The 27,713-nt window shown below is 35.9% G+C and overlaps 1 protein-coding gene across 5 annotated transcripts in view; it reads right to left on the bottom strand.

Annotated features, from left to right (window-relative positions):
• The window catches only part of UHRF2 (ubiquitin like with PHD and ring finger domains 2), an 82,744-nt gene that overhangs the window by 14,971 nt on the left and 40,060 nt on the right, over nt 1-27,713 (bottom strand). For all 5 annotated transcript variants that reach the window (XM_026039685.1, XM_026039687.1, XM_026039686.1 and 2 more), the window contains exons 5-9: nt 12,763-12,872; nt 9,031-9,217; nt 2,997-3,120; nt 2,524-2,631; nt 1,411-1,515 (exon numbers count right to left, since the gene is read on the bottom strand). In XM_026039685.1, the coding sequence (XP_025895470.1) occupies nt 1,411-1,515; nt 2,524-2,631; nt 2,997-3,120; nt 9,031-9,217; nt 12,763-12,872 (634 nt within the window). The remainder of the gene's footprint in view (nt 1-1,410; nt 1,516-2,523; nt 2,632-2,996; nt 3,121-9,030; nt 9,218-12,762; nt 12,873-27,713) is intronic.

Raw genomic sequence — 27,713 nt, 5'->3', positions numbered from 1 at the left:
TTAAGTGAGGTAGCCAACATAAATTAGCCTTACTTTACTAAAATCCTAGGCTAAAAATATAAATAATTTCCAAAGGAACAGTATAAAAATGACAAGAATGGTAAGCTGAACAGTGAACTTTATTTTTGCAAGATGTTTTTCCACTCAAAAAAAACCACACGATCACAAACTGGAAAAGACGTGCAAAGGATCCAAATAAGTTTGTTAAATATTATGGACTGAATAGCTCAGCAGAAAAATCTAGGCTAACATTAGTATCACCACAGGTGAAAAAAAAAAGGAATCCCCAACTAGTAGCTACAACTACCAAGCAACAGTGTTCTTAGGATGCACTGGCTAAAGCCCTATAGCWTGTGTTGGACTTGACTCCAAGGGTGTAGGCATGAACTCACACCAAGTACCTCCTCGTGTGACTTGCCCAACAGAGAGACACAGGGGCCYTCAGAGGCAGTAACCTGCAGCAGCAGCAGCAGCATGTAAGTGCTGCTGGCAAAGGATACACAACATCCTGATGCTATTTAATTTCCTTCTCCAATGCCTTGCTCCCTGTGATTAGCTATCCATGTTTTCAAAAAAACAGGTTGCTTAATGCCTTATCCTTCATCTGAGGCATGATTCAAAATCCCACCTGAAGGAATAAATTACAGGAAGGGACATACCTTATGTAAACATTATTTGATTACAGAAAACAGTAATCTAATCATATACAAAACTTGTTCACTGTGAGAAGAAAGTCTGACAAAAATACTGTTTTGTTGATCAGTGCAATTRCTTTGGCTCCTGTATTTAGATATAGATATCAAAGCAGACATTTTTTCAACATCTTCCTTTGAGGATGATAAAACAAAAATAGTGAGACTGTTATGAAAAGTTCTGCAAGCTCAAATCATTAGCAGTCAAGAACTTTCAGACTGCACAGAATTAGGTAACATGCATATTTTATCCTAAACTCATTAAAATAAAGACAATATATTCTACTGCCTGTATCTATTTAGAATATAAAAATGCATTTATCTGCTTTAAAGCAATAAAACAATTTGAACAAACAGACGGAAGCAGAATATAAAATATATACCTTGCATATAATGATGGTATCAGATAATAGGAATAATCAGATAATAACAATAAATGCGGATATTGAGAATATACCAAAATTTAACTCCTTGMACAATGTAAAATTCAGATGTAATTGAAATATTTTGCTTGAGTATAAGCATGATAATATCCTTCAAGAGAAAACTGCTTAAATATTTTTCTCCAAAATACCAAAAAGTACTGTGTTTGAAATAAGGAGTATATTTTGTATAGTCCTATTTGCATAAGCACTAATTTTAGTATCAGGAAACTTCTTTATAAAATTTAATATTTCAGAACCGCAAAACAAAACTATGCTGTGGATAACTGACATACCACTTCATCTTCAAATCCTCCAGCTAATACGAGTGAATAAGCTCCATCATTACTGCGTCCATGGATTCCACCCACGTGTGGTCTGTGAACACCTGCTTCGCTCACCTGCAAACAGAAAAATAAACACCTTCCTTTTTTTTTTTTCCCCAAACAACTATCTTCAATCACTTTTAAACATCAACCTTCTCCTTATAGGTTCTTCGCTGGGGAAAAAAAGAAAAGTGTATTATCTTTTCACAGCTTCTTTCAAACTACCAAGTTATATTCATAGAATCATAGAATCATAGAATCATAGAATGCGGAAGGTTAGAAGGGACCTCAGAGGTCATCGAGTCCAACCCCCCTGCTCACGCAGGGTCACCTAGAGCACGTGGCACAGGGCTGCATCCAAGCGGGTTTTAAAGATCTCTAAAGAAGGAGACTCCACAACCTCTCTGGGCAGCCTGTGCCAGTGCTTTGTCACCCGCACAGTGAGGAAATGCTTCCTTAAGTTCCTGTGGAACTTCCGATGCTTCAGTTTGAAGCCATTTCCTCTAGTCCTAAAGATAAAAAACCTACGGACTGAATTTTCTAGGCAGGTGATACTTAATACAATGTTACCAGAACTACAGTTCTTAACAGCAACAAATTTAAGATTCTTCCTTACAGCATTCCTTTGTATCCAAAGTCTCTATTTTCCTGATTCTGCTTCTCCTGCACCTTTTCTCCCAACCTACACTTCTATGCAACCTCAGTGAAAGTTTACATTCCTTTGCTATAATCTTCTACTCTGACCATAGTGCAGCAGCATCAAATGAAAGGTCCAGATAGCAATGTTCCTTCTGACAACATTCAAAAGCAGACAGCTGTGCACAACATGAAAACTATGCAAGAACAGGGCAATATGCACTTGCATAACTCAGCTTCCAGCTGCCTGCAGTCGGGACTTCCTGAACTCCTGTAAGCTTTAAATTTATTGTATCCAACAAGAGAACAGTTCACAATATTACAGCATGTCATATGAACATTAGCTATTGTTCTACTACTGTTCTACCTACTACTCTTTTTTCCCTACTTAGTTCTTGTTCTAGTTTTCTAGTTATTCTTTTTCTAGTTAATGCCAGAACAACATACCTGAACTCTGAATTTCCAGGTTGTTCCGACAGGAACTCCAGGTATAGGTCCATAATGATTAGAAGGAACAATAGTGCATTCCTTAGTGCGACCAACACAGGCCATGCCCTAAAAACATAGCAGACAGAATTAACTTGTTAATATTTATTCAAGGTTATTTGAAAAATCAGACACACGTACTAATAAATCTGATCATAACAAATACATAGTTATATTAGAAACTGTTAACAGCAAATTTAATTACATAATACAGATTTAYGGCACTTTGGGTTTTTCCTTTTTGTTTTACCTCTAGTCATCTCAACAATTCTTCAGCTGCTTTAATTTTCAGTAAATAGTGGGCAGGATTCAACATTGCTTTATAGTCTGTACAATCCAGTACTGAACTCTTTGTTGTGCATACGTAAGTATATTACAGATATAGCACATACATGAACAGTCAGAATAAGAGCTATTTCTAAAATACACTCTACCTTGCCCCAGTCTCTCTGGCTTTCAGTACTGGCAGATGGCATCTTTGCTTTCTTTTTACTCTGTTTGAGCTTTTCTCCAGCCTTTACAACTTCATTAGAATCATTTTTGCAGGAAGGACAATACCTAAAAAAAGGTTTTAGTAAATTCTCAATTACTTCATTAACAATGGCAATACATTTCTTGTAGCCAAGATAGTGTCAATTTGTTCACCCTGACTGAGTATTTTCAAGCTAGCAAATATATACCACTTAAGCAACTGAGGCTTCAGCTTGGAAAGACAAACCCAGCAAGAACAAATACAGAAACAGGGCATTTCAATGTTCTCTTTGAAGGTAGAGTGTCAGAGGCAAAGCTTTTCACTACTCTTTTCTCATATGTTGTGCGAGGTCTTCACGTTTCCTGTACTCACTTTTCATACTGTCTGCTTTTATTCAGATCATGGAAAGGAAATGATAACTAAGACCAGTGTGCTGCTAGACAATGCTCTTGCTTCTACATCCTGCCCACTCTAACCCTGATTTTCTTCTAGCACCAAGTATTCCTCTGGAGAGCTGAATGTGGAACAGAGCCACGGCATCCTGGAACAAGCATGTGCTCACACACACACAAACTCCTTACCCTAAAGCATATGGAATGCGCTTCAGGGCAGAAGACACAGGAAAGGTGCTACCGAGCTCCACCTCAACACGGTCCTTTGGACTGTGCAATAGTGGCAGGGCTCATTCCAGCTAATCTGAAGACACCATCGTAGCAGAGTAGGAAAGAGCAATACACAGAGACTATAGCAGAGGGAAGAAGGGAGCACACTCATCCTTTCATTTTTTCTAATAATATTTTTATCCTGCTCCAAGAAAGGCAATGTAAAGGCAATTACACTTTTCTGGATTCTATGAGCTGAGATTGGCCCACAAGTCACTAGTGGAAGTCTTACCTACAACAGCAGTCATATGTTTAGATAACTACTAGTATTACTATTGCTAGCACTACTGTTTTGGATACATCAATTCACTGTTATATTTGGAAGCGAATAGAAGAACCAAAGGGCAATAAGCCACTGAGAAGAAGATTTGACAATGATTGCTTGTCTGTGAGTTTAAAAAGCAATCTAAAAGTATTCTAAAAATGTTTTAAAAATCATTTTTGGATCATGCCCGTTCAATTAAAAGGTAAAAAAAGTCTGCCATTCTGAAGCTGATTCAGAAATCCAGTTATGTTCTCTTGGGCTGATACATCATCATCATTCAAAGTCACATCACTTATTCAACACAGCTATACATATGTAGCTGAACAGTAACTTTGGGCTTTCAAATAAATTTAAGTAATACTTCTGCCTTGATGGCTTGACTCTGTAAGGTAAAATATAAAAACATCTTTCTTATATGAAGTATACACACATATGGCTTTCCCAGCTTAGAAGTTGCCACTGTCAGTTTTCCAAACAGTCATAATAAATGAAGTTTAGAACTTCCTTCAGAGGTTTAGAATATAATACACCTATCATATACAAGAGAAATAGAGGCTTACACAAGCAAGTAAACAGAGAAGATTTATAGTAATAATGAAAAATAAGTTACTGATAGTTGGATTCTTTGAGAGGTGTAGCCCTACAGTAACCCTTGCAGATATATGTGTGCCACGGTCACTCAGAATTCCTTTTTCACCTGGCAAAGACAGGTTTTATTGCACCACATACATGATAATAAAAGGATGATAAAAGGTGTATGTCCATCAATTTCTTTCAGTGTCTGGGGGTCTCCAACAAAGAAAGATATGAAAAGAGAGAGAGAGAGAGAGAGAGAGAGAGAGAGAGAGAGATCTCCTAGTGCATGGGCACAATGCAAATCCAAGCAGTCCTGTCATTGTTCAGCAATCAGATTTTCTTCAAATCACGGTCCACAGGTACAGGTATATTCATACTGTAGAATACTCTAAACAGTAAACCCCCTTACTCATTAGCACACATTCAGAGATAACCCTATGCTAAAACACAGACTACTCAAGTAAATAGTTTTTTCTCCTTCTCTAAATACATAGTTTCTTCATTTCTACATAAATGATAGGGCATGGATGAAATTTAAGTGACCACTCATCTTGATAGGTGATCTCTAATACTGACAGGGATGCTGTGTCCTATGGAGGTCATAACAAATTTTAATCTATCTTTACCCATATGGTGGTCTCTGTATGCAGACCATGTACCTGATGTCATGTTGTAAGACGACAGCTGCCTCAGGGAATGAAAGGCAATGTGTTCATCCCACGGCTGAGGAAACTAGCAAGTTATCATGAAGCCACCTCAGCCAAAGTGTCCATCTCATACTGACTCAATCCATCTTCTAGTAAGAGACCTGCAAACCTACTCAGAGAAGCTGTCGAGTTAAAAATTTAAGAGCAGAGGATGAGGAACTAAGAAGATTATGTAGAAATCTTTGCTGGCAAAAGGTCTGGTTCCATATTTAGATGATAGATCTTCAAAACACTGGATGAAGAAGGACTAGAATTTTCCTTAAGCATCTTACGAAACTTAACGATGTCTCCTTTTTCACAAGGTGAGTGCCCCTTCCAGGTTAGGCAAAAATAAGAAGTGTGGCTCCAAGTCCAAACCTCCAAGTCTGCCTCAGGATCGCAAGTGCCAGAAACTTACAGACAACATCAGTAGTGAAGGTTTCAAAATGCTTTCTCCAGTGAATGCTGGCATCAAGAGGTCATCTTTTGAAGCAGCAGAGATGCAGTTTGTTTAAGCTGCTTTGTGCTTGTGCAAGTGTGCCAGAACCAGCCTAGTGGGAGATGGCACAACAGGTATGAGACATGAAGCTTGGTCCTAGGTAGATTTTTTTCTACATTACTTGTTGTCCAGCATTTTGGCTAAGGCATATAACTTGAGCAAAATCTGGCTGCAGTGTGTATACAAGTAGAATTAATTTAATTTCAAACTGACTTGTTTGAGTTATATATAAGGATAGTGCTGCTGTTGATTACAAAAAACACTAGTTTATGGATGGTTATGAAACAGGTTTATATAATATTATCTGAGGGTAATTTTGCACACATGAGAATTATTACAAAACTCTAAATGGATTTTCTTCATGTTAATAAAGGTCTTTATCCTATTAAGATAATGAAGTTAAATCTATAAAAAAAGAAATGAGAAATAATGCAAGGTATCAAAATAGACTAAAACTATAAGACATTGTAGATGATATCACACTTGTCTGAAAAAGAGCTGTGAATTGTTAAGTCAAAACAAGGAACATGACATAATGCAAGCTCACAAGAAGGCAAATTTGACTTCCAAATTTCCGTCTTTGTGACTGGACAAATAATTTGTCTTAATTTTTTTTTTAAATCAGTTTTGCATAGGATATTAAATACTGTTCAACATATAGGCTGACTCCAGCTCCCCAAAATTATTTATCAATTATTTATCCAAATTATTTATCTGACCCCTTCAGAGTCTTCCAAGTTTTACACTGAAAAAGTGAAAATAGTTTCCTTTTAAGACAAACAATATCTTACAAGATGTTAAGTACCAGACTAAGCCATGACTGTTTGTTAGTCTGCAAGAAAAAGGAACATAGATATGAACTTTTCTATTATGAAATATCACATTGCTCAGTACAACTGTAATACTTTTACATACTACCAAATATTCAGATTGCACAGGGCTGGCATTTAATAAATGTCCTAAAATTAACTGTGAGAAGACAATTCCATAATTGTACATTGCTCACCTAGTGGCTTCATCCATAGGTCCAGCTATCTACTCACATGAATATATCCTGAAAAGTCATATGGTGACATGGCAGACAAAATCAAGGTAACTTCAGAGACTTTTTTCCAAGACATTTAAATTATATCAATTGAATTTCCAACACTTGTAAAATTTCACAATCTTCTAATCATGAATGTAAACTGAAGTACTAAATAAGTACTTAATGAGAAGACGTTGTTGATCAGCTCAGTTTTTATTTGGGACTCTACAAAACATAAGTCATCTGTATGTCTGAAAACAAACCTGGGGATGTATGTAATAGTTACAATTATACTATTGGAATAGTATAGGGGGATTTCAGTGATAATTTCTGTACTTTGAAAAAAAATAAAGTATTCTTCAAACTTTCTTCTTATCTGTAGGTCTCTGAGATGGAAGTAGGATAACTCAAAATACTATCTCATAAGAAGCTCCTGAAAAAGAATAGGTGTCAGTAAGACTGGAGCAGCAATATCTGATCTGTAAAACCAGGCCAAGATAATCCTAGCACCAAAGAATGAACAGTGGAGAGATTTATTTATTCCTGATACCAAACCTGTTTTATGTTTGAGGATATAGCAGAAACTAGACAGAATGAAGTTTCTCTTGGAGCAAGAACAGGTTTTGTGGAAGGTGGACACTGTTTTGGAGCACGTGGATTTTTTATTAGATTTAAAGAGACTTTATGACTGTGGAGTACTGGTTTAGAGGGTTTCCTTTTTGAGTACAATGCAATTGAAGAGGGAAGAACAGATGTGTACTTTCAGAGAACAGATCTTGAATTATATTTGGTCTCACAGAATATTCTCAATGACACAAGTCAAAGAATTTCTCAACTGCCACATCGAAAGGTCAAATGCATTCAAGTAAGAATATTGTTTAAGGACTATAATTGAGAAGGTTTTACACTCAGTGATGTTAACAGCTAGTAAGAGGCAAGATGTCATGCAGAGAAGACCAACCTGACCAGACAGCAGATAACCTGCAGATAACTATGATTCATGTGTTGCCTAATAAACACTGCTGAATAATCACTGTAATAATTTCACATATACAATAACTGAAAGGCACATGGATAATATCCAAATAAATCTCATACTTAGTTTCAGTGAACCATACATATTTCCCAATGTACTGAAATAGCTATTATCTGGATAGTCTTTCATGTTAGCAGTTCCTCGAAGGACAGGCAATACAGTTCTTCTCATGAAGGAATTCCTTAAGAAAACTACCAATTGGCAATACAAGTACCCTTAGAGTTAAACGTATAGTGAGAATAACCCATGAATCTTGATGGCCTCTACTGCTAAATTACATATTGACATAAAAACAACAAYTCACAGTAAACTGGGCAGAGCATTAGGCACTGTCTAATAAACAAATGTATTTTTTATGTGACAGCTATGATAGTATAATAGACTTAACAGTATAATAAAATTATTTATTCCCAGAGAATGATAAAACATTCAAAGCACTTAAACTAAAAAAAAAAAATTTATTTGAAGTGTACAGTTCCACAAAATTAACCATGAAGTCCAAAGAGATTCCATTAAATGTATCCATAGGCATCTCAAACATCTACTGATGCTATGTAATCAAAATTCACATATAAGGATTAGCATCTCATATACGCTACAGGCAAACTATAAATACAAACCGTGTAAGCGGCAGATGACTAATAAAGGGGAAAAATGGCACAGAGCCAACGCCTAACTTAATGGACTGCTAAGGACCCCATGCAGATTCCATCAAAATGAAGTTATCTTAATGTAACAATGTCTCCTAGCTTGATTTTGCTGTTCACAGGGACCAGCGCACTAGAAATGGAGAGCAGGAAAATGGCAGATCTCTCAGCAGATGAAATAAATTGGGCAGAGGCAACCACAAAATAAGAGAAGGACACAGGAGCAGAGGTTGAATGGGAAGAGGAAGGAAAGAAGATAAAAAGCCAGTAGGTGATAAAAAGCCAAAATTAAAAGGCTGGGGAACAATCACTGTAAGTAAATATAAATCACATCAGAAAATGTCACAGAGATCTACTATTTTTTGAAACTCYGTATAATGAAACTCATATATCATGATTCTTACTATAAATGATTTATGAATGGTTTTCAAAAGTTACCTTAACAGAAACTGTAAATGTTTACATAAAGTGGAAGGGTGAAAAACACACCAGAATTACAAAAATTCTTCAGCAGTGTCTTTCTCTAGTTGCAAATAACAAAGGAGGTACCTTGTGTAGAATGGAAATATAAGTAAGTAAATCATCCTTGTATATTTACCAGTCCTCATCTTCTGGTATCTTGCTTAAGGGAGGGTTCAGGCAGTATATATGATAAGCCATATTACATTCATCACACAGGAGCTGCATGTGAGCATCCTGTTTTCCACCACACAAATAACAAGAGCAAAAACGGCACTCCTTATCTGGATCAGCCCTACAGTGCTTGCATTCAGGGCCACTCTTTCCTGTCAGTAACAAAGAAAAAAGTCAAATGTCATATTTTAGCAAGTGCATTACTGTATCAACATGAAACAGTTCTTTCTAATCACGAACACTGCTTGTCTTGAAAAAAAAATCTTAAGTTTTTGTTCTTTGGCTTTTGTTTTTTTTTGTTTCCATACAATGAATTATTTGGCTACCTAGGCTAATGTGATTTCTTTTTTTTTTTTTCACAGAAATGAAACCAACCAGCAGATTCTCCCCATCTCCTGAAACATCCCATCTGTACCTTCTCCTTAGAGATTGAGTCTTGCACATTCCTTAATTGGAAAACTGAAACTGAAATACAGTTCAGAAGAAGTGCTAACTAGGAAAAAAATAATAGCAGAGTGAAGATCTAACTATGACTTTGAACAACTCTCTTCCCTGCAAATTAAACTGAATAGAAAAATTAACAGTCTAAGACCATAGATGATCCCAGATCACCAGTCACTTCCCACTGTCTTTTCTAGATACAAACTTTAGATAAAAAGACTTTCTGTTTCTGCACATTTGAGCCAAGGAAGCTCTCTCCAGTTCCAAAGAAAAGTCACTGGGAGCCACTGGCATTCTAAACTAAGCAAAAATGCATTAAGATGAGGAAGAACGTTATATAGGCCAAACTAGGAGATACTGAAGAGGTGAGTGAAGGAAAATCGCTTAGATCCAGCAGTGACCACTCAAAGAGAAAAACAGAAGCACCTGGATGTTCAGAGAAGAGTGAAGAACAGAAACTGATCACAGATCTGAGAACGCAAACACTAAAAGGAAAATTTCATCTAAGTATACTCTGTGAAAATCATCTATAAAAGTTACAGAAGCAAATTTGAGTMTGAAATAGATAATATGATAATTATAATATTATCTAAGCTGCTCTGGAAATACTGCTCTGTCTGAAAGAAGGAACTGGCTTTGAATCAGAAGACAAGGAGAAGCAGAAAACCTATCYGAGAGTCCAAGCTGGTAGGAAACTGCAGGAAACATAAGGTAACAGTTAARAAAGTAGCGGAATTGTTCTAAAAGTTTGAGATACAGCTTAAAAAAAATGYAATTAACTAACTACTTCAGTCTTAATAGGAAGTTTAGAGTTTGATTTCTTGGCTTTTCGGACAAAACTACAATATTTAATAATCTTATTCACTTGGATGGACACACCTGTTTTCTGAAAATCTTTGATCAGATAATAAAAGTCAGAGTAGAGATTTCTTTTACAAGTTCGTTCTTGAATTTAAAAAAAAAAAAGGAGGTGACTTCCTCATGATTCCAGAGGAGTTCTGGATACTTCCATATCTTTCCTAAGGGGATGAAGATGGAAAGCAATAACTTACCTAATGGACAGGAGAAATCTCTGCCTCTTTCTGCTAAAATAAAAAAATGTATTCTCCCAACTGAAAAGATTTTATAGAAAAATTGATCCACATGGAGTAAAACTGTTTGAGAGTATCACAATCCTGAAAGTCTTATAAAAAAAAACAGAACTACATAGTCAAGGTCCATGCTCTATCTATAATCCTTCTGGATGGTCTTGAACTATTTTCACCAGTTGTAGAGGTGCTAGAACACCGAAGTTTATGACATTTTTTGAAGATAAAAAAGATCATCAGTWCTCATTGCTTAATGAAGTCTCACTGGCAAAAAATGAAAGACACTTTAAAAAAGAAAAATCTCCCAGTATATTGTGTCTAACRAAGACTAGCCTAGATTTTTCTGCATGCTATCAGGGAGGAAGTCACCTGTTAGTCTGAGACTCTTCTTCAAGGTTTCATTGGAAGAAAAAGGAAACATCTCAAGACAAATGTATGTGTACATGGTTGTTTCTGCAGCATTCCCAGGTCAGCCAGGCAAAACTCAGAACCTATCCTGACTGTAAGTCTAATCAGACTAAAGCTGGTCTCCCTTTTGAAAAAATATTATAATTTATGACGGAGCCCTCCTTACAGAAACTCAGCAGTCTACTTCACTGGACAACCTGAAGGCAAAAACATATTTTTCTGTATATATCTTACCTCTGTAGGTTGTCTACACTTATATGATTTATTTGTTTTCTGTTCCAAAACTAGATTCTTGGGTCAAAGATTAGTAATAATATGTTTCTAGATCTTACTCTGTGTACAAACAAAATATAAACTGTTCAGGTTCATAACCAAACTTGAATTTTTCCATCAGCTTTGAACCGCTTTAGTTAAATGGACTGATTATATCTACACTGTTCGTCAGAGACAGTCTAATCACACCTACCAATATTATAGACTTCAGTTATTTCATATTTTGTTCTTTTGTAAGGAGAGTAATCATGTTTATAGCACAATTATTTATTCTGATCAGTTACAGTTGATGGTTAACTTATTTCTGTTTTGTGTAAAACTTCACAGTATACTTTKGAGTTCTTCATTTTCTCTCTGTTTAACCCTCATTCTTCTCCTGCTGCAGAATTTTAATTTAGTAGTTTCAAACCACCTACCTTATTTTTAAATTTAACAGCTAAACAAATTACTACAACTTATRCCTATTTTAATCTAATTTAGTAATACAAAATCAAATTAAGGTATTTAGTAATATATTTATAAGTAATAAAGTAATATATTTAATAAGATGCTCTTTTAGTAATCTAAAAAATAAACAATGTAAACATGTTTTGAATTCATTTATATCAATTTACATTTTAAAATTCATTTATATCAATTTACATTTTAACTTTTAAAACTATTAAAGCAAACGGTATTTGCTCCTTTAAAAAAAGAGTCATTTTTAGATAAGTGCAAGTAAATCGTTAGCAGACTGGGTTTCTGCACTGACAGTGGCACAAAAATATTCTGAAATTCCTTTGCTTTAGATTATAAATCCAAATTATGGGAAGACTGCCTCATTTTTTAATTCAGTAGTCAACGGTGCTAAAAATCAACCTGTTAGTGTCCTTATCATAAAAAAAATCTTAAGACACATCTTCTAATGTTAATATAATGTTAAACTTACGATAAAAAGTCACCCTACTTTTTAGATAAGCTAGGGTCAACTCCTTCTTTTGGTGGTGCAGGATGATGATGAGAAGAAATGGCATCAAAAAGGGCCAGTCTAAATAGTAAGTGCTTGTGTTTTTTTGATAGAACTAACAGCTTTGGCTTCGAGATCCTTATTCATTTTTGGATAATGAGATGGTTAATACACAGCATTACAGACTCAGTTTGTCTCTGGCATTTATTATTTTATTAAAAGTTTAAGTAACATATGAGTTTTAAGAGTAGCTTTGGTGATCTGGAAAACTGCCTAAGAACTTAGCTGAGGTTTTTATCAGCTGTTTCCCGTCTGCTAACTGAGGACTAATAGCACTAAAATACTATCTCTTTCTAAATATCTCATGTAGCAAAGTCATCTCACAATAAAAATACTTTCAACGCTGGAATCTAATAAGAATTCTATGTTATTACTTTCTTGAACAGATATTAAATTACTATGTCTACACGCTTCTACTTTTTAAAGAAACATCATCCAAATATTTGTTTTATACTCCTAGTTACGTAATAAAAAAGCATACTTTTGAAATCTCCATCCCCAAATGTCAGCGGATAAGCTCCCGGCTTTTCAATCTTGTACATTTCCTCTATAAAAAGGATTTTACAATCATTAATTGTGTCTTCTGGGCCTCTGAAAAATAAAAATAAAAATAAAGGGAATATTAAATTCTGTTTCTCATACTTGGCTTCTGTAATCAAGGAATCATACACAACAGGATATAGCTAGCCAAAATCTTAACCCCATCACTATGATAAAACTCTTAGTTCATACAGAAAACTGAGCACAGTGCTGTAATATATAAAAATATAAAATACACACACTTCACTCTGGCATACAAGGAAGACAATCTTAGACACTCAGATTACCTGGTTGTCATGTCAGAAATCATAATTAATTATGTCCTTATTGACAGCATCCTGAAGCACCAGAATGCTACTTCTAAAACCTGTAATAGCTTTATAGGCTGTAGATATAGCAAATCAGATAAAAAATCCCTTGATTACAACTCATCAAACATTAAATATTTCTACTGRCATAATTATAAAACCAGACTGCCAAAAGTGAAATATTGTGTCTTCTCCACTGCATTTTATCTTTCCATATTCAGTTTACTACCTAACTTGAAATAAAGCAGGAATGCTCACTAAGACTCATATTGGACACTTTATATTGAACACAGTTTCATTAACACTCTAGCACAAGAGAAATTAATTTACTTGCAAAAGATTTTTTTTCAGAGAGACCTAGCCATCAAAAAAAAAAAAAAAGAAAAGAAAAAAAAAAGAAAAACTACGAAAGAGATTTTTGATCTTCTGAACTTTCTCTCTTCAATATATTCCTTTATTTCAAACATACATCTGCAGTCCCCTATTTTGCCCCAGGCAAATAGYCTGAAATTACATAGCAATTAAAGGAATAGAGATTATAAACACTGTAGTTTTAATTATTAAAATGAAAGTGTAATATTTTACCAAGACTATGTTGTTTGCAGTGAAAACACCCGGGAAACTTCCTGCAAAACCAGAAATAAAACAGATTTTTTTTTTTCTCTCCCATATAGAGACACTGGATATGCTGAACATAAAARAGAAGAATCAGTACACAATTGGTCTAATACCAAGTTAGAAGAGAGTAAGGCTAACCTTTCTGTGTATCTATTGTACATGAAAAAACAAATTACCACACTGGTTATGGTTCAGTATGGAARTTATGTACGGTTCTGCCAAAGGCCAAGTACTGCTGTGCCATTATATGTGTCTCTTTGCAAGCACAGAAAACATAGAAATGAATAACTGTAAAGTAATGATGAATATAATGGTTAAAAATAATGGTTAAATATTGCCAAAATGGAGATTGTTTTTCATATGAAGATCACCAGTAAGATTAAAAAAAATACCATTTTCATATATTTACAGTGAACACAGGCCAGAAAATATGCAGAAATGAGGTGAACAGCTAGGGCTTCTTAAGTCTTATTTGTAGGAAATAATCATAGAGATGACTTCARAATCCTTTTGAATAAAGTAAATTAGGTGATGCATCTTTACTAAAAACTCACAGCTGCATACCAAAATCAAACCACAGACAGGTAGGGAATAAGATATGCCTATTAAACAAGGATAATAACAAAATAACAAACAACAAAATAAGGCAAATAACAAAATTTTCAGAACAGCTTACTGCCACCTGGGATCTGTGACTGAACACGATCAGATTTGCAGATCTAAATGAGTTGGAGAACTTTTTTTCTATAACTTCAAGAAATGTGGGAAATACATATACAAGTATAGCTTTTCACAAAAGGATGTATTGTATTAATTCACCTAAATCTCATTACTGCCTCTATTATTACCATTGCCTACGAACTATTTTACTATCAGAGAAAACACGAGGTTGTCCTGTCACTAGAAATCCCACACAACASAGCTACTCACTTCAGCATCTATACTTGCAACCTTTCTACCTCTCTCTGTTTCACCTTTCAGATGGAAATAGTGGCCCATTGCTCACCAACTGTTAAAACTGCAGGTACTAAGAAAATTTAAAGATTTGGCTTATTAAAGAAAATGAACAAAAGTCTAACTAATGTAAATGCAGGAATCAAAAACTATAGATGAAGAATAGTTCAATATAGATTGAGCAGAGTTTTCTTGAATCAGAAATTCCTACATTAAGATGATTTTCTTTTGTACACTAGGGGGCATTCTATAAAGAAGTTCTGTACATGGTGGAAAACACCCATCAGGTCTATTTAAGTTTCCATATGATGCAGTGACACACATAAAGCATCATTTTCTGCAACTGAACCTGGATGAAACTGGATCAGAACATCCAGTTGTGTTTTACCACTTCCATATATACACAAGAAAAATGGTCCCTAAATAATGTCAAACAAAATCCGCAGGTTTAGCTTAAAATGAACCATTTATTTGGAAAATTATGCCYGAAACAGATAAAAGAACACTACCCCAAACCACTACTCCTCTARCAGAACTGCAGGGACTGCAGTTATTCTAAGGACAGTAAGACTGAGCTTTGCAGTGCATCAAGATTTCCTTGCTACTTTTTGAAAGGTTTTTCTTAGCTCTCTTTTCCTTAGCCAAAGAGCCCTCTGATTTTTGTTTTAATGCTTCTGTGCTCTTCAGGTTCCCAAACCAAGGCAAGAGAATACTTAACTTCCATCAAAGCTAAAAATCTAGTTAGTCTGTTGGTATGTTCCTTCTCTATAGCACTATTTACCTGTTCAGCTTGATTCTTCCWGGACTTATTTCAAATACGAACAAATAGCCACGAATATACTCTAAYGCCTGTGGCTTATTTCTATTATTTCTCTTAAATAGCATTGTTTATCTGTTTTGAAACCAAAGCAGATTTGAAAAAATACACAAACATACCATAAACTTTAAGAAGAGCTGAACGGAAAACTTAAAATTAGTCACTGAAGTTGAATAATATGCTAGATATTAATAAGTATGTCACTACATGTGCATCTAATTTAAAAATGTATTTTTTTAAAAAAAASTTTCTCATCACATAATAACTCACATGCAGCTTTTTGACAAGACTAGAAACACTCAAAAGCTACAGTCACAAGTCAAAAGAAGCTCATGTTACTGCAATCCATATCTTTAGGAACAAAACACACATGAGCTCAGTAGATTATTTATTAGGAGTCAATTCCATTTATAACAATTTAAATTAATAAAATTCCCTTTTAACTATAATTTTGTTTAAAATATCCAAAAATAGATTTAAAAAATACAGGCAAAATGATTTTATTAAGTAGAAGAAAACAAAGATTTTGATTGCCCATTTTATCATAAAAGACCACAGAAGCACAGAATAGTTGAGWCTGGGAGGGACTTATGGTGATGATCTGGTCCAGCTCCTCTGTTCAAGCAGGATGACCTTGATCAAGTTGCTCAGAACCTTGTCACATTTTCAGTGTCTTCAAGAATGGACACAACCTATCTAGGCAGCCTGTTCCAATGCTTCCATGCAGTGTGGAATTTTCTTATGTTCAGTGGAAAATCCTGTGCTTCAGTTTGTGATTGTTGCCTTTCAACTTATAGCTGAGCACCACTGAAGAGAATCTGGCCCCAACTTCTCAACACCCTCCCTTCAGGTATTCACATATTCACATTCATATACATAAGATTTGTATCTTCTCCAGGCTGAACAGGTCCAGCACTCTCAGGACTTCCTCACAAGAGATAACCAACCCAGTCCATCACCTTAGTAACCCTTTGCTGAACTTGTCTAAGATCTGTATCTCTCCTACTGGGAAGCCCAAAACTGGACACAGTTCTCCAGGTGTGGCTGAGCAGAGGACAGGATCACCTCCCTCCTCCTGCTTTAAAGCTCTGCCTAATGTACCCCAGGATGTCGTTGATCTTCTTGACTACCAGGGCACATGGCTGCCTCATRGTCAACTTGGTGTCCAGCAGGAACTCCGAGTCCTTCTCTGCAGAGCTGCTCTGCAGAGGTCACCCTCAGCCTGTCCTGGTGCCTGGGGCTGTTCCCATCCAGGGGCAGGACCCTGCACTTGTCCTTGTTGAGCTCCATGAGGTTCCCCTCTGCCCAGCTCTCCAGCCTGGGCAGGTCCCTCTGAAGGGCAGCACAGCCCTTGGATGTCTCAGCCACTCCAGCCACTTTGTATTATCAGCCAACTTGCCGATAACTCTGCAACTCTGTCCCTAAATCCAGGTCACTAATGAGTAAGTTTAACAAGACTGGACCCTGCACTTACCCCTGGTGTCACTGACCCCTTCAGTTAGACTTTGTACCACTAATCACCACCTTCTGCCCTACCCATTCAGTTTTGAATCCATGTCTGCTCATCCAGCCTGCACTTCATCATTTTCTCTACAAGTATATCATGGGATACAGTGTTAAAAGCTTTCATAAAGAGAGACAACATCCAATGCTTTTCCCTCATCTACCAAGCCATCGCAGAAAGAAGGCTATGAGGTTGGTCACACATGATTTTCCCTTCAGAAATCCAGGCTGTCTTCTCTTGATCATCCTTTTGCCCTCAGCATGACTGGAAGTGGCATACGGGATTAGTTGCTCCATCACCTTCTGAAGGATCCAGGCAAAGCTGATTGGCCTCAACTTCATCATATCCCCATGCCTGAAGACAGGAGAGACATTTACTTTCTTCCAGCCTTCAGGAATGTCTCCTAGGCACCACAGCCTGTGAAAGATGACTGAGAATGGCTCTGTAATGACACCAGCAGCTACCTCAGGACCGGGGTCCATGGGGTCCCTGGTCTTGCAGATTCAGTCTCTTCAAATATTTCCACAGCTGATCCTCTTCTAGCAAGAGCAACTCGTCTTTGCTCCAAACTTCCCTTTTGTCTCAGGATATTCCTGAAGGCTGGTCTTACCAATAACTGCTGAGGCAAAGAAAGTATTGAGCATCTATAGACTTTTTGTATGTCCTTCATCACCAAGGCTCCTGTTCCACCAGCAGCAGGTTCACATTTTTTTTCACAGCTTTCCAAACATGTAACACAAAAATACCTTCCTGATGCCCTTCACATCCCTCACCAGAAGGGCTTTAATTCCAGACAGGTTTTAGTTGTACTGACCTCAAGATCATGTATTCAGTATTTGAACTTCAAAGCTTTGAAGTGTTCGAAGTGTTGAAGCCTCTACAGGTTTGGTTCTGTGACTCTTTAAATAAAACTAAACAGCCACTAATTAATGCTAGAACTCTTGAAATACTAAGAGAATTCAACTGTGAATWCTTGGTAAAAGCATTTGATTTTTCTCCCATAGCACTGTAGTTCTGACATAAGCAATAATATTCCTACATATAAAACTGATAGATAGAAMTGATAAAAGAGATGGTATTGATCACTTCAGTAGTTCAGATCACTGTAGATATTCCACTTTTGGCTATCTCCCTTCTGTTATTCCTCTATGATCAGATCACTCAGAGAGTACTTTCCAGAATAAGTTATTCCTAAAAGCCTATCTACTAGAAAAAACACTATACCCTATTCTGAGTAATATAAGTAAGAATAAAATGCTATCAAATACCACTAAAAAGCTTTTATATTCCAACAATTATGACATTGTCTACCACGAATTACTGTGAAGTATCAACTTGTGTGTGACAACTGATAACTAGTAAAAAAAAGTTTTTGTCTCACCAAAGTTAAAAAGCTCTGATAGTTGCTCTTAAAAGACTAATTCTTCTCTCAATTGGCAAAACTTTTTAACAGTGATTAGGATGCATGATCATTGTCTTAGAAAAGTTAAGATTATGTAAAAAAAAAAAAAAGTGGTTACATTATTCTGTCACACAAGCAAGAAATAATGTCTTTCTACATTTCTTCACCTTTCACTCTAAAAATGACACCAAAACACCTTAGCCATACAGGAGACAACATTTATATTTAAGGAAAGTACATTAATTTCCTTAGAGAAATTATACTCCAGAACAGAATCAGGCAATACAACACAGCAGAATTCCTGGTACAAGCAATCCTTTGGGATACACAAGACATAGACAGGGTAAAAAGCCTCTCTATATAGTGTAATCACAGTTGACTAGTGACAACTAGAAATGAGTCGACTCTCATTTCTGGCACTGTCCTGCTTATTTCAAAGGTCAGCTTTCCAGACAATAAAAACTACTTTACGACAATTACCATTCTGTGAAATCTCTATCAATTCTTACATTTTGAGAGATTTAGTTAAAATTAGCACATCTCTGTCTGATTTTTCTACTTTATTTACCCTTTTTTTTTCTGGTTTAACCGTTTCATCATTTATATTATTAAAAAGTTATTTCAATATACATTAAAACATACAGTRTTGACTATAAACTGTAAACATATGAATCATTTTACAAACCACATAAGAATTACAATGTGATCAAATTTGTCATCAAAGTAATTTAGCTCACTTTCAAAACTTATCTTTCTACATGCACAACTTCATTCACATCCTATTTATGACAAACCAGCCTCCATTCCCCTCTTTGTATAACGAAGTTTTCATGCAGTATCCTTGTCTTTTATTCTGTACCACTATACAACAGCTGGATAACATTTCCTCTAGAATTATATAAACAACTTTTTCATTATTATCATCTACAAAGCTTGTTAGAATTGTTTTTACCACCACGCCCCTAAAAAATTTTAGATTCAGAAACTAATGCAAAGAATTCAAAGCAGAATCATATCACAGTTTTTTGTTTGTTTGTTTTGTACTTCTTTGCACTTTCTGATACATGAACTTACATTCTCATTTGTTCAATACACACTTTTTGRATTAGAAAATTACTTTTTTAAAATATTTTTTATCTTGATATCACTAGAAAAATGCTTACCAACCTTTATTACAATTAATAATTATAACTCTCTTTTAAGTTCATTAGCTACATGCTATTGTTCTAAATAATCTCTACAAAGAGCCATTCTCTGAAAGACAGAGAATACTGTCAGATTCACTGTAACATTTTCAATTTAAGTCATTATCAACTGAAATTGAAATAAATTCAGACAACAGTACATATATTTCAAAAGAGATAAAATGGAAAGATGTCACAATCTGACATGAAGGGTTTGCAATGCACAAAATTAACAAAATTTGACACAAGGCAGGATAACTCTTTGTTTAAAAACACTGGCTAAACTGTAGTTTTAATTAAGATTGTTTACAGAGGCTTCAACAAATCCACAGAATGCACAGAACACCTGTAATCCCAACCAGACATTACTGGAGATGGATGTTCATTCCAAAGGTGACCAGAAGAATCTTCCCAAATCTCTCTCCCACTAACACGCTGCCCCAAAGACAACATGTTATATTATCAGTATAATCAAATTCTGTTGGGTTGCATGGAATTACACTGAGGTTCTTTTCTTCTGTGTTGTATGCAAACTAAAAAACAGAAGATATTTTCAATATTCTCTCATACTGTTTCACAGCCATTTAGGTTATCATGCAAATACAAATGCACAACAATGAACAATGTTAGCTCTGCTTTTAATTTAATTATTTTCATAATATCAACCACTCTAATGGCAGAGACGTAAGAAGCAAGACACAACTTCTCAGTTCAGTAAAAAAAATGTTTTTTCTTCTAGTATGTAGAAACAAGAAAAGTTCTCTTTCCCAGAATATGAAGAAGGTGATTAGGTCACCCCCACACACACCCTTACCCTTTACTTCAAAAAAGAAAGAAAAAATATAATCTAGGATATTGCTTTTGAACCTTGTGGCTGGTACTACGGTTATCATGCCTGAAGCATTTTTGAAAAAAATCTATTACGGGACCACAGACACACGCTATGTAAGTGAAGGTCTGGAAGTGCAAAAACTATACTTTTTTTTTTCCCTTAGTCTCGGCTCTGTAAAGGAAATGAAATTGGAAGTATGATATTCATGCTTGGRAAAAAATGGGATGCTTCTGGACCCGAGGCAACAGTGAGTTTGTCTGTAAATGATCAAGGTAATTCGGGAAGATAATTCTGCCCTGTGACATTAGCTCTACTGAGGAGATAGCACTGAATGAAGATTCCACATACRGAGAAAAATCCTCTACTTTAAGATCACCCTTTTGCCTGCATTGCCTCCGCAGTGAGGACCTGCCCAAGGTTCTGCAAAAGGCCACTGAGTTAGAAGATGAGAGGATAAAGACCTGTTACTAAATTCTTCCTTCCATGAATTCAAGATTGACACTATCACAAAGCTAAGCAGGAATCCAGGGAATCCAAATTTGTGTTCGGACGTGCACATCGACATCTATATCACAGGATATCCAGAAAGAGTCAAGCACAAAGAGCTGTTTAATGACCCACAAGGATGGAAGCCCGAAGGCCTCCCAATGTGAAAGATGTGGCAAAGGATTTGAACTTGGGTATAATCCAAGCRGCCTGAGGCACAAAGCTCTAAGCAATACCAACAATCTGCTCAAGACATCATTCCAGGTGCCTGGATCTGTCATTAATTGGGTCCCTTTTACATCAGGAAGAGACAGAACTTAAACCAGAGGTGATTCTTTCTAGGAAAGGTTAACACTCTCTATTCYGATTTTGAATTATATTAGATTCCCACAAGTAGCTGTGGCACACAAACTTATCAGCTTAAATACTGTTATCTTAAGATTTGTGAACACCACTGGATTGAGAATCTCAATTCAGAAAGCACGATCAAAAGCAGCTCCTGTAGTAAAAAAATCTCATAGGAATTTTATCAGGATAAAAAGACTTCCAGAAAAGAAAGAACASCAAGTCTGTTCACTGATTGTACTGCTTAGAGGCACTTCGTTCTGASGTGCTGGAGGACTCTCTATTTATTCTTGCACAATTTCATAAGGCTTCTGCACCCTCACTCCTGCTGCCTGTCTAGGTCTCCCTGAATGCAGCCCTGCCCTGAGGGTATCCCACCAACTTGGTGCCTTCTGCAAACTTGATGAGAGTGCCCTGCGTTGCGTTCTCCAGACATTGCTGAAGATACTAAACAGGAGAGGTCCCAGTACAGACTTCTGCAGTACCCAGGTGTTACCTGCACCCACACAGTATATGAACCATTAAACACTATTCTCTTAGCCTAACCATCCAATTTTTCTTTTTTTCTCTTCCTAACCATCTAGTTGTCCACCAAAACATTCTAACTTGGATATGAGAATACTGTGAGCAACAGTGTTTAAAGATGAAGTAAACAATATCCACTGCTCTGCCATCTAATAATTTTATGACAGAAGGAAAGCATGTTGGTCAGGTTGGAAAATCTATGCTGGCTATTCCAAATGGTCATCTTCACAAGACAAGAGCTTTCAAACAGACTGTCCTGTGATTTTCCTTGAAGTGAAGTAAAGGCTCTGATCTGTGGCTACATTTTGGCCTTCGCTGAAGATGTGTGCAACATCTGCCTTTCTGCAGTCACCAGGGAACCTCCTCTGATCTCCAAGGCTTTTAAAAGATGACAGCAGCTTTGCTCTCTAGCCAGCATTTTTTTTTTTTTAAATTTCATTCAGGGAAATGGTTAGTGGGGAGAGTCCAGAGACTCTCCCGTCCAGAGTTTGTACTTTGCTACCTTCAGCTCCCCATAGTTTTCCTCTCTTCTATGGGTCGCTGTTGCCAAGGCAGGATTGACTCTCACCTTCCCAAACAGCTCTTGTTAATGAASAGTTGTGTGTCACTCCTGGTTGACCCATTCAGTACCTTTATCAAGTTATTCCCCAAATCTTCCAGAAATATCATAGACTACTTGAGCACCACTGTGTTGCCCTGCAGATGTCAAGGATGTTTCCTCCGAAAAAACCACTGTGAATGAGATATTTTTCTCATGTGACTAAGACATTTTTCTCATACTTCTTAAAAAAGATCTCATCTCAATTCCTCACCCTTATAGAATGGGCTGTAATGAACTATCATGATGTTACCCCTTCTAGTCTCTTTTTCCAATTTGATCCACAAACTCTCAACTAGGTTATTTTTCAACTTTCTCAAAAGCTCCACACCTCCAAAATTTTTGACATTAGGGCATCCCCATCCCTTCCTTCCCTACCTTACTTTCTTGAAGAGCCTTTTTACCTTGAAGAGCTCTTTTATTTCAAGAGCTCTCTCATTTTTCTCATGAGAGCTGTCCCATCATCTCAGAACTGTTCCAACAATGTGCTAGTTCTGAAACCACATGCAGAAATCCTGCTTTTCTATTTGTTTCCTAGGATGTGCACTTGAGATGGGCGTTCCTGATATCCTCTTTGTAGACACCACCTTGCACCTTCTGCTGACCACCCCTGTCAGTCCCTACCTCCCTTAACTCTGGGTCATCATTTCTTTCCACCATCTCTTCACCACGCTGGCCAGCCTGTTAGCAATGATAGTCTTGCCCCACTTTGTCAGGTGGATGCCATCTCTCCATAACAGTCCTTGATCCTCAGAATGGGTTCCATGATATTAAAAGCCATATCCCTGTCAACAATACCAGCTGCGCAATCAATTAGCTGCTGTTCTGCAGCAACTGTCTGCTCCTCCCCAAATATTTGCTCTTAGCTGGAGGGATGGAGATGCTCTCATAATTGTTTTGTTTAAGCTAGAGAGATAGCACAAATTTCACGACAAAACCAGCACACTCAGAATCCATATGACTCAACATGACYTACTTTCCCTAGGCTACTTTCCCTCTCTTTTGGGAAAACAAACTGACACATTAATGATCCAGTATAAATGGCTCTATATTGCCAACTAAGAACTCAGAGCATATGCAGGGGAGTGGCAGGAAGGTTGAATAAATGTCCTCATGTCAGGAATGGGGAACTGTCAGGAGATGTGCCAGGTTTCTTCTAGTAAAGGAAAGAAAGATTGTCAGAGTGTCCACCTACATAATAGGTACTTTGTCCTAGACCCCAGCACCCAGTTTGACTATGACTTAGAAAGAGGCACTGCAGACTACTGAAAAACTCTTGTATAAAAATTTTGTCCTCATGTCCATTATATCTTTTAAATCTTGAGTCTCCTTTAGAAAAAAAATGTCAACAGAGATAACATTATTTAATATCCAATAGAAAGTCTAAAAATAAACCATTTAATTTGAGGCATTTTGCAGTGTTGCATTCTATGATGTTCTGTCCCAAAATAYCTCTCTTTGAGACACATCACAAATAGAGGATTTTTGTTTTGTCAAGATGACAACGAAGTGAGAGACCAAGAATACTCTTAATGTTCTTAACCTACACCTAGTAAAAGCTCCAAGATTTTTCTGTAAGGTTGTTTGCTACAGGAAGAGGTATCTCCACCTACGAAGGTGGGGAAAGGCATTTATCAGGTACACTTAARTAAAGTATCAGCGCAGCAAGCTAGCCACAAAACACCCCAGCAGGTTTATGGACTATGAGAACACATCTTCATTGAATCAGGCCTTGATTAAAGGAAGGTCTCCTCTTCAAAGGAGGTGATCAGCTGCAGTGAAGTCACAGTAGGAGAGGAGAGAGAGACATGAATTAATCCTTTCAGCAGATTTATCACCTAGAAGGAAGTAAGCAATTTTTATGTTTCTGCAAGAATCTTCAGGCAAGTTGTTTCAGCGATTTAACTTATTTATAGCTGGTCAACAAAGAGTCCACAAAACCTTTTATTAGAATGCTTGCCACTGTACTATGAACACTATTTGAAAAATGGCCCAAGGCAAATTATTACTCTGTATCTCAGCAAAGCAAGGTCTTCTAAGATCAATCAGCAAGTATCACCAATGCAACATTAAAACAAACAAATATAAYGGAAAATTACTTCGGGTACAGAATTATATCACAAGAATATGGAAACACCAGTAAGAAGGAATCCATATGGACTGAAATTCAAAGCCTGAGTAAGAAACATGAAAAAATCAGGACTGCACTATTAAGCAGCTAAACAGCTTYGTAACAGCAAGGAAGATAGGCTGAATGTCATATCCTGAGATAARAAATAACAGTAATACACTGGATGATTATGAGAGGAAGGCATAACCACCATTTTTTTGAACAAGATAGATAGAAATCCAGAAAAGCTCAAAGAATTTTTGAGTTGGTCTGGAAAAAAAAGTGCAATAATTTGACCATTATTCTGTAACAATATGCTTTAATTTGCTATCTTTGCAAAGACAGAAATTGTATGAATTCCAATATAAAAACTGATTGTTCAAAAAAAGTAGAACGCGCAGCGAAGTGTAAATTTGTACAGGAAGCATGTAGACTGTTCTGACATATCACACTGCATTGTGAGAAAAAAGGGTTTGTCAAATCGTGAATAAAGCAAATGAAAGCAAATGTAAACTGTCAAATATCCTACAAAAAGCAGAAACTGTATACAAATGAGGAAGATAAGTGCAAAGTTTGGTCAATTAAATATATAAAACCGTAATTAAATACCTAGCTAAATAAACATAATAAGCACATTAAAAAAAAAATCTGAAAACAACGAAAAAATCAATCCCTTTTATGAACAGGAAAACTCACATAAGAGTCTGCAGAGCTATTACCTTCCTAGTACCTCACTATTACCTTTCATTATCATTACTCATGTAAAATCCTTGAATTAATTAAAAATTCATTTGATGAAAAATACATAAAATCTACAGAATAAACCGATTACTTGCATCCGTAAATGAATCCAAAGGCTTATACAAAAGATAGTTCATGGTATTGACAAAGATCCTTGCCAAATTCAAACTTTCAAACGTTCACTGAAGAAGAGATGATTTTGTCCTCATTTATCTTCAAGCTTAGCAGGGAAAAATTCACAAATCATCATACGAACAAGTTCAATTTGATCTGCTGAGGCCAGCCAACTACCAAAGTTAGAATAAAATGTGAAGAATTTGCCTCACAATTATCTTTAATGACCAGATGCTTAGTATATGCCCTTAAGTGTGCAGAGAAGACAAATACGGACTACAAATAACTGCTTTCATCATGCAATGTAAGATACCCCCTAAAGAAGAGAAGATTAAGGATGTCTGAAAATTCAGAGCTATTCCTGAAATTCAGGTCAAGCCAGTGCAGAGATAACTCTGCACACAAAGACAGCGATGAGCTGCAAGTGTGCATACACAGAGAAGACTACAGTCCTAGGGAAAGCAGGATAGTGCATGTTAAAGCACCAGCTTTTCTCTGTTATTTATATCTAAGATGCACTAAGCCCAGTTCGGATATGTTTCAGATATTCTATAATCACAACTTTCAATCGCAAAACAGATGGGGTACAAATGACAATTATAAGTATATGATTAATTCTTCTGAATAAAGATGGGTTATGTTTCATTGTTCAGTCTCATTCTTCTTTGATAAAGTTCTCTAATCTATACTTCTTTCCAAAACACAAACTAATTACATATTTTGCAGGATTCTTTCCTAGAATATAATGGAGACACGAATAAAAATAACAACTAAGAGACATCTAAATCAACATTTACAGTAAATAAATATTATTTATCACAAGTTTACCAATTCTAAAGCATTACCACAAACACACATACATGTCCTTGTTATTTCCTGTCATTGAGACAACAGCTTCWAAAAAACGCTGTAAAAAAAAAGCAACCAGGATCAAGCCACCAGTTAAAATTTTTACTATTTTTAACAAAACCTGCTTTAATTGTTTTATACAAAGTCCCTCTAACATAAGAAAAGTCACAGAGATAAACATTTCTGAAGTAACTCAGTATTTAAAAGATGACGTCCTTTACTGCCTACCAAGTTTATTCTCACATAGTGCAAAATTAATTATCCATTTATATCCACAAAACATTCAGGATAGATTTTATATTTATTTAAAATAGTTTATTAATSATAACATTATATTAATAACATTAAGATAAAACAAATGTAAAGTAATCCCTGTTGGAGCATGCAGTTTACCACACCAGTTTATCACTATTAGGAGCTGTTCTACTACTTSCACTACTGATTCAGTTACTCCTCTATAGATTATAGAAACAACAGGGATCACAACACTTTACATTCCATAAACCATCACGGTTTATTGCCTATATGTATATAATCTTATCAATATATAAATGACRCTTTGAATTCTTTGTCAGAATACTCACTGAAAAAAGATGCTGCTTAGAAAATGAGCTTAATATGGCCCAAACAAATTAAACAGAATAGTGTACCTTAGAAGAATACTGTACTTTTTCAAGAGGGTAGTTAAATCCTATATGGAATACCATACTACCTTCTACTGCCATTTTAAATGGTATACCTTACTTACCATCTTATGAAGGTCTTAAAATATACTGTCCCTACAGAAAAAATACAGAAAAGCTATAGAAAAACTGTAGCTAGCAGGAAAAAGTCTTCGTAACTAGTCATCACTTGAAATCAAGTGCTTACTTTTGCTGATACCAAGCATTTTATGTTTTTAAAAAAATGAAAGAAGTTCTGAAAGATACCCTGACAAAAAGAAAGCAACAACAACAACCCCACACACCTGTAAACTGTTATTTTAAATAATGCTAAAAACAGACATTTCAACTTCATGTGAATTGGTATCTAGACAACCCTGATTGTAGAAATTCACAGTGAACATCTCAGTGCTCCTCAAAACAAATTTGTTTTACAAATATTAAATGTATTACAAAAATATTCATCACTCTGGATTTACTTTCATTTTTTAAACTTCTCTACTTTTTAAATTAATGGTTAATTATTCAAATTTCCTGTTCCGTTTCTTACTGAAGTTCTCATGCCTGCTTTATGTAATACTAGAAAATAATAACACTCTTGACATTTTCTATAAAATATTCCTATTTTTCTAAAATGCGAAACCACACACAAAACAGATTTTTTTCATATTTTTCATTTTCATTTTTTCTATTTGCATATGTTATCAAGTCAATGTCTTTCTTATTCCCCATAGCAGATCTGATGGTACTTTTAAGCAAATTCTGAATGGCATAAAATCATAATTCTTCTGGCACTTCAAATTAATCATGTCTGCATTGCCAGTCTTCCTACATATCCAGCAT

The sequence above is a fragment of the Nothoprocta perdicaria genome, unplaced genomic scaffold (assembly GCF_003342845.1).
Source record: "Nothoprocta perdicaria isolate Ctin4 unplaced genomic scaffold, notPer1 scaffold_238, whole genome shotgun sequence".
Lineage (NCBI taxonomy): Eukaryota > Metazoa > Chordata > Aves > Tinamiformes > Tinamidae > Nothoprocta > Nothoprocta perdicaria.
This window is presented reverse-complemented; position numbering and strand designations above follow the sequence as displayed.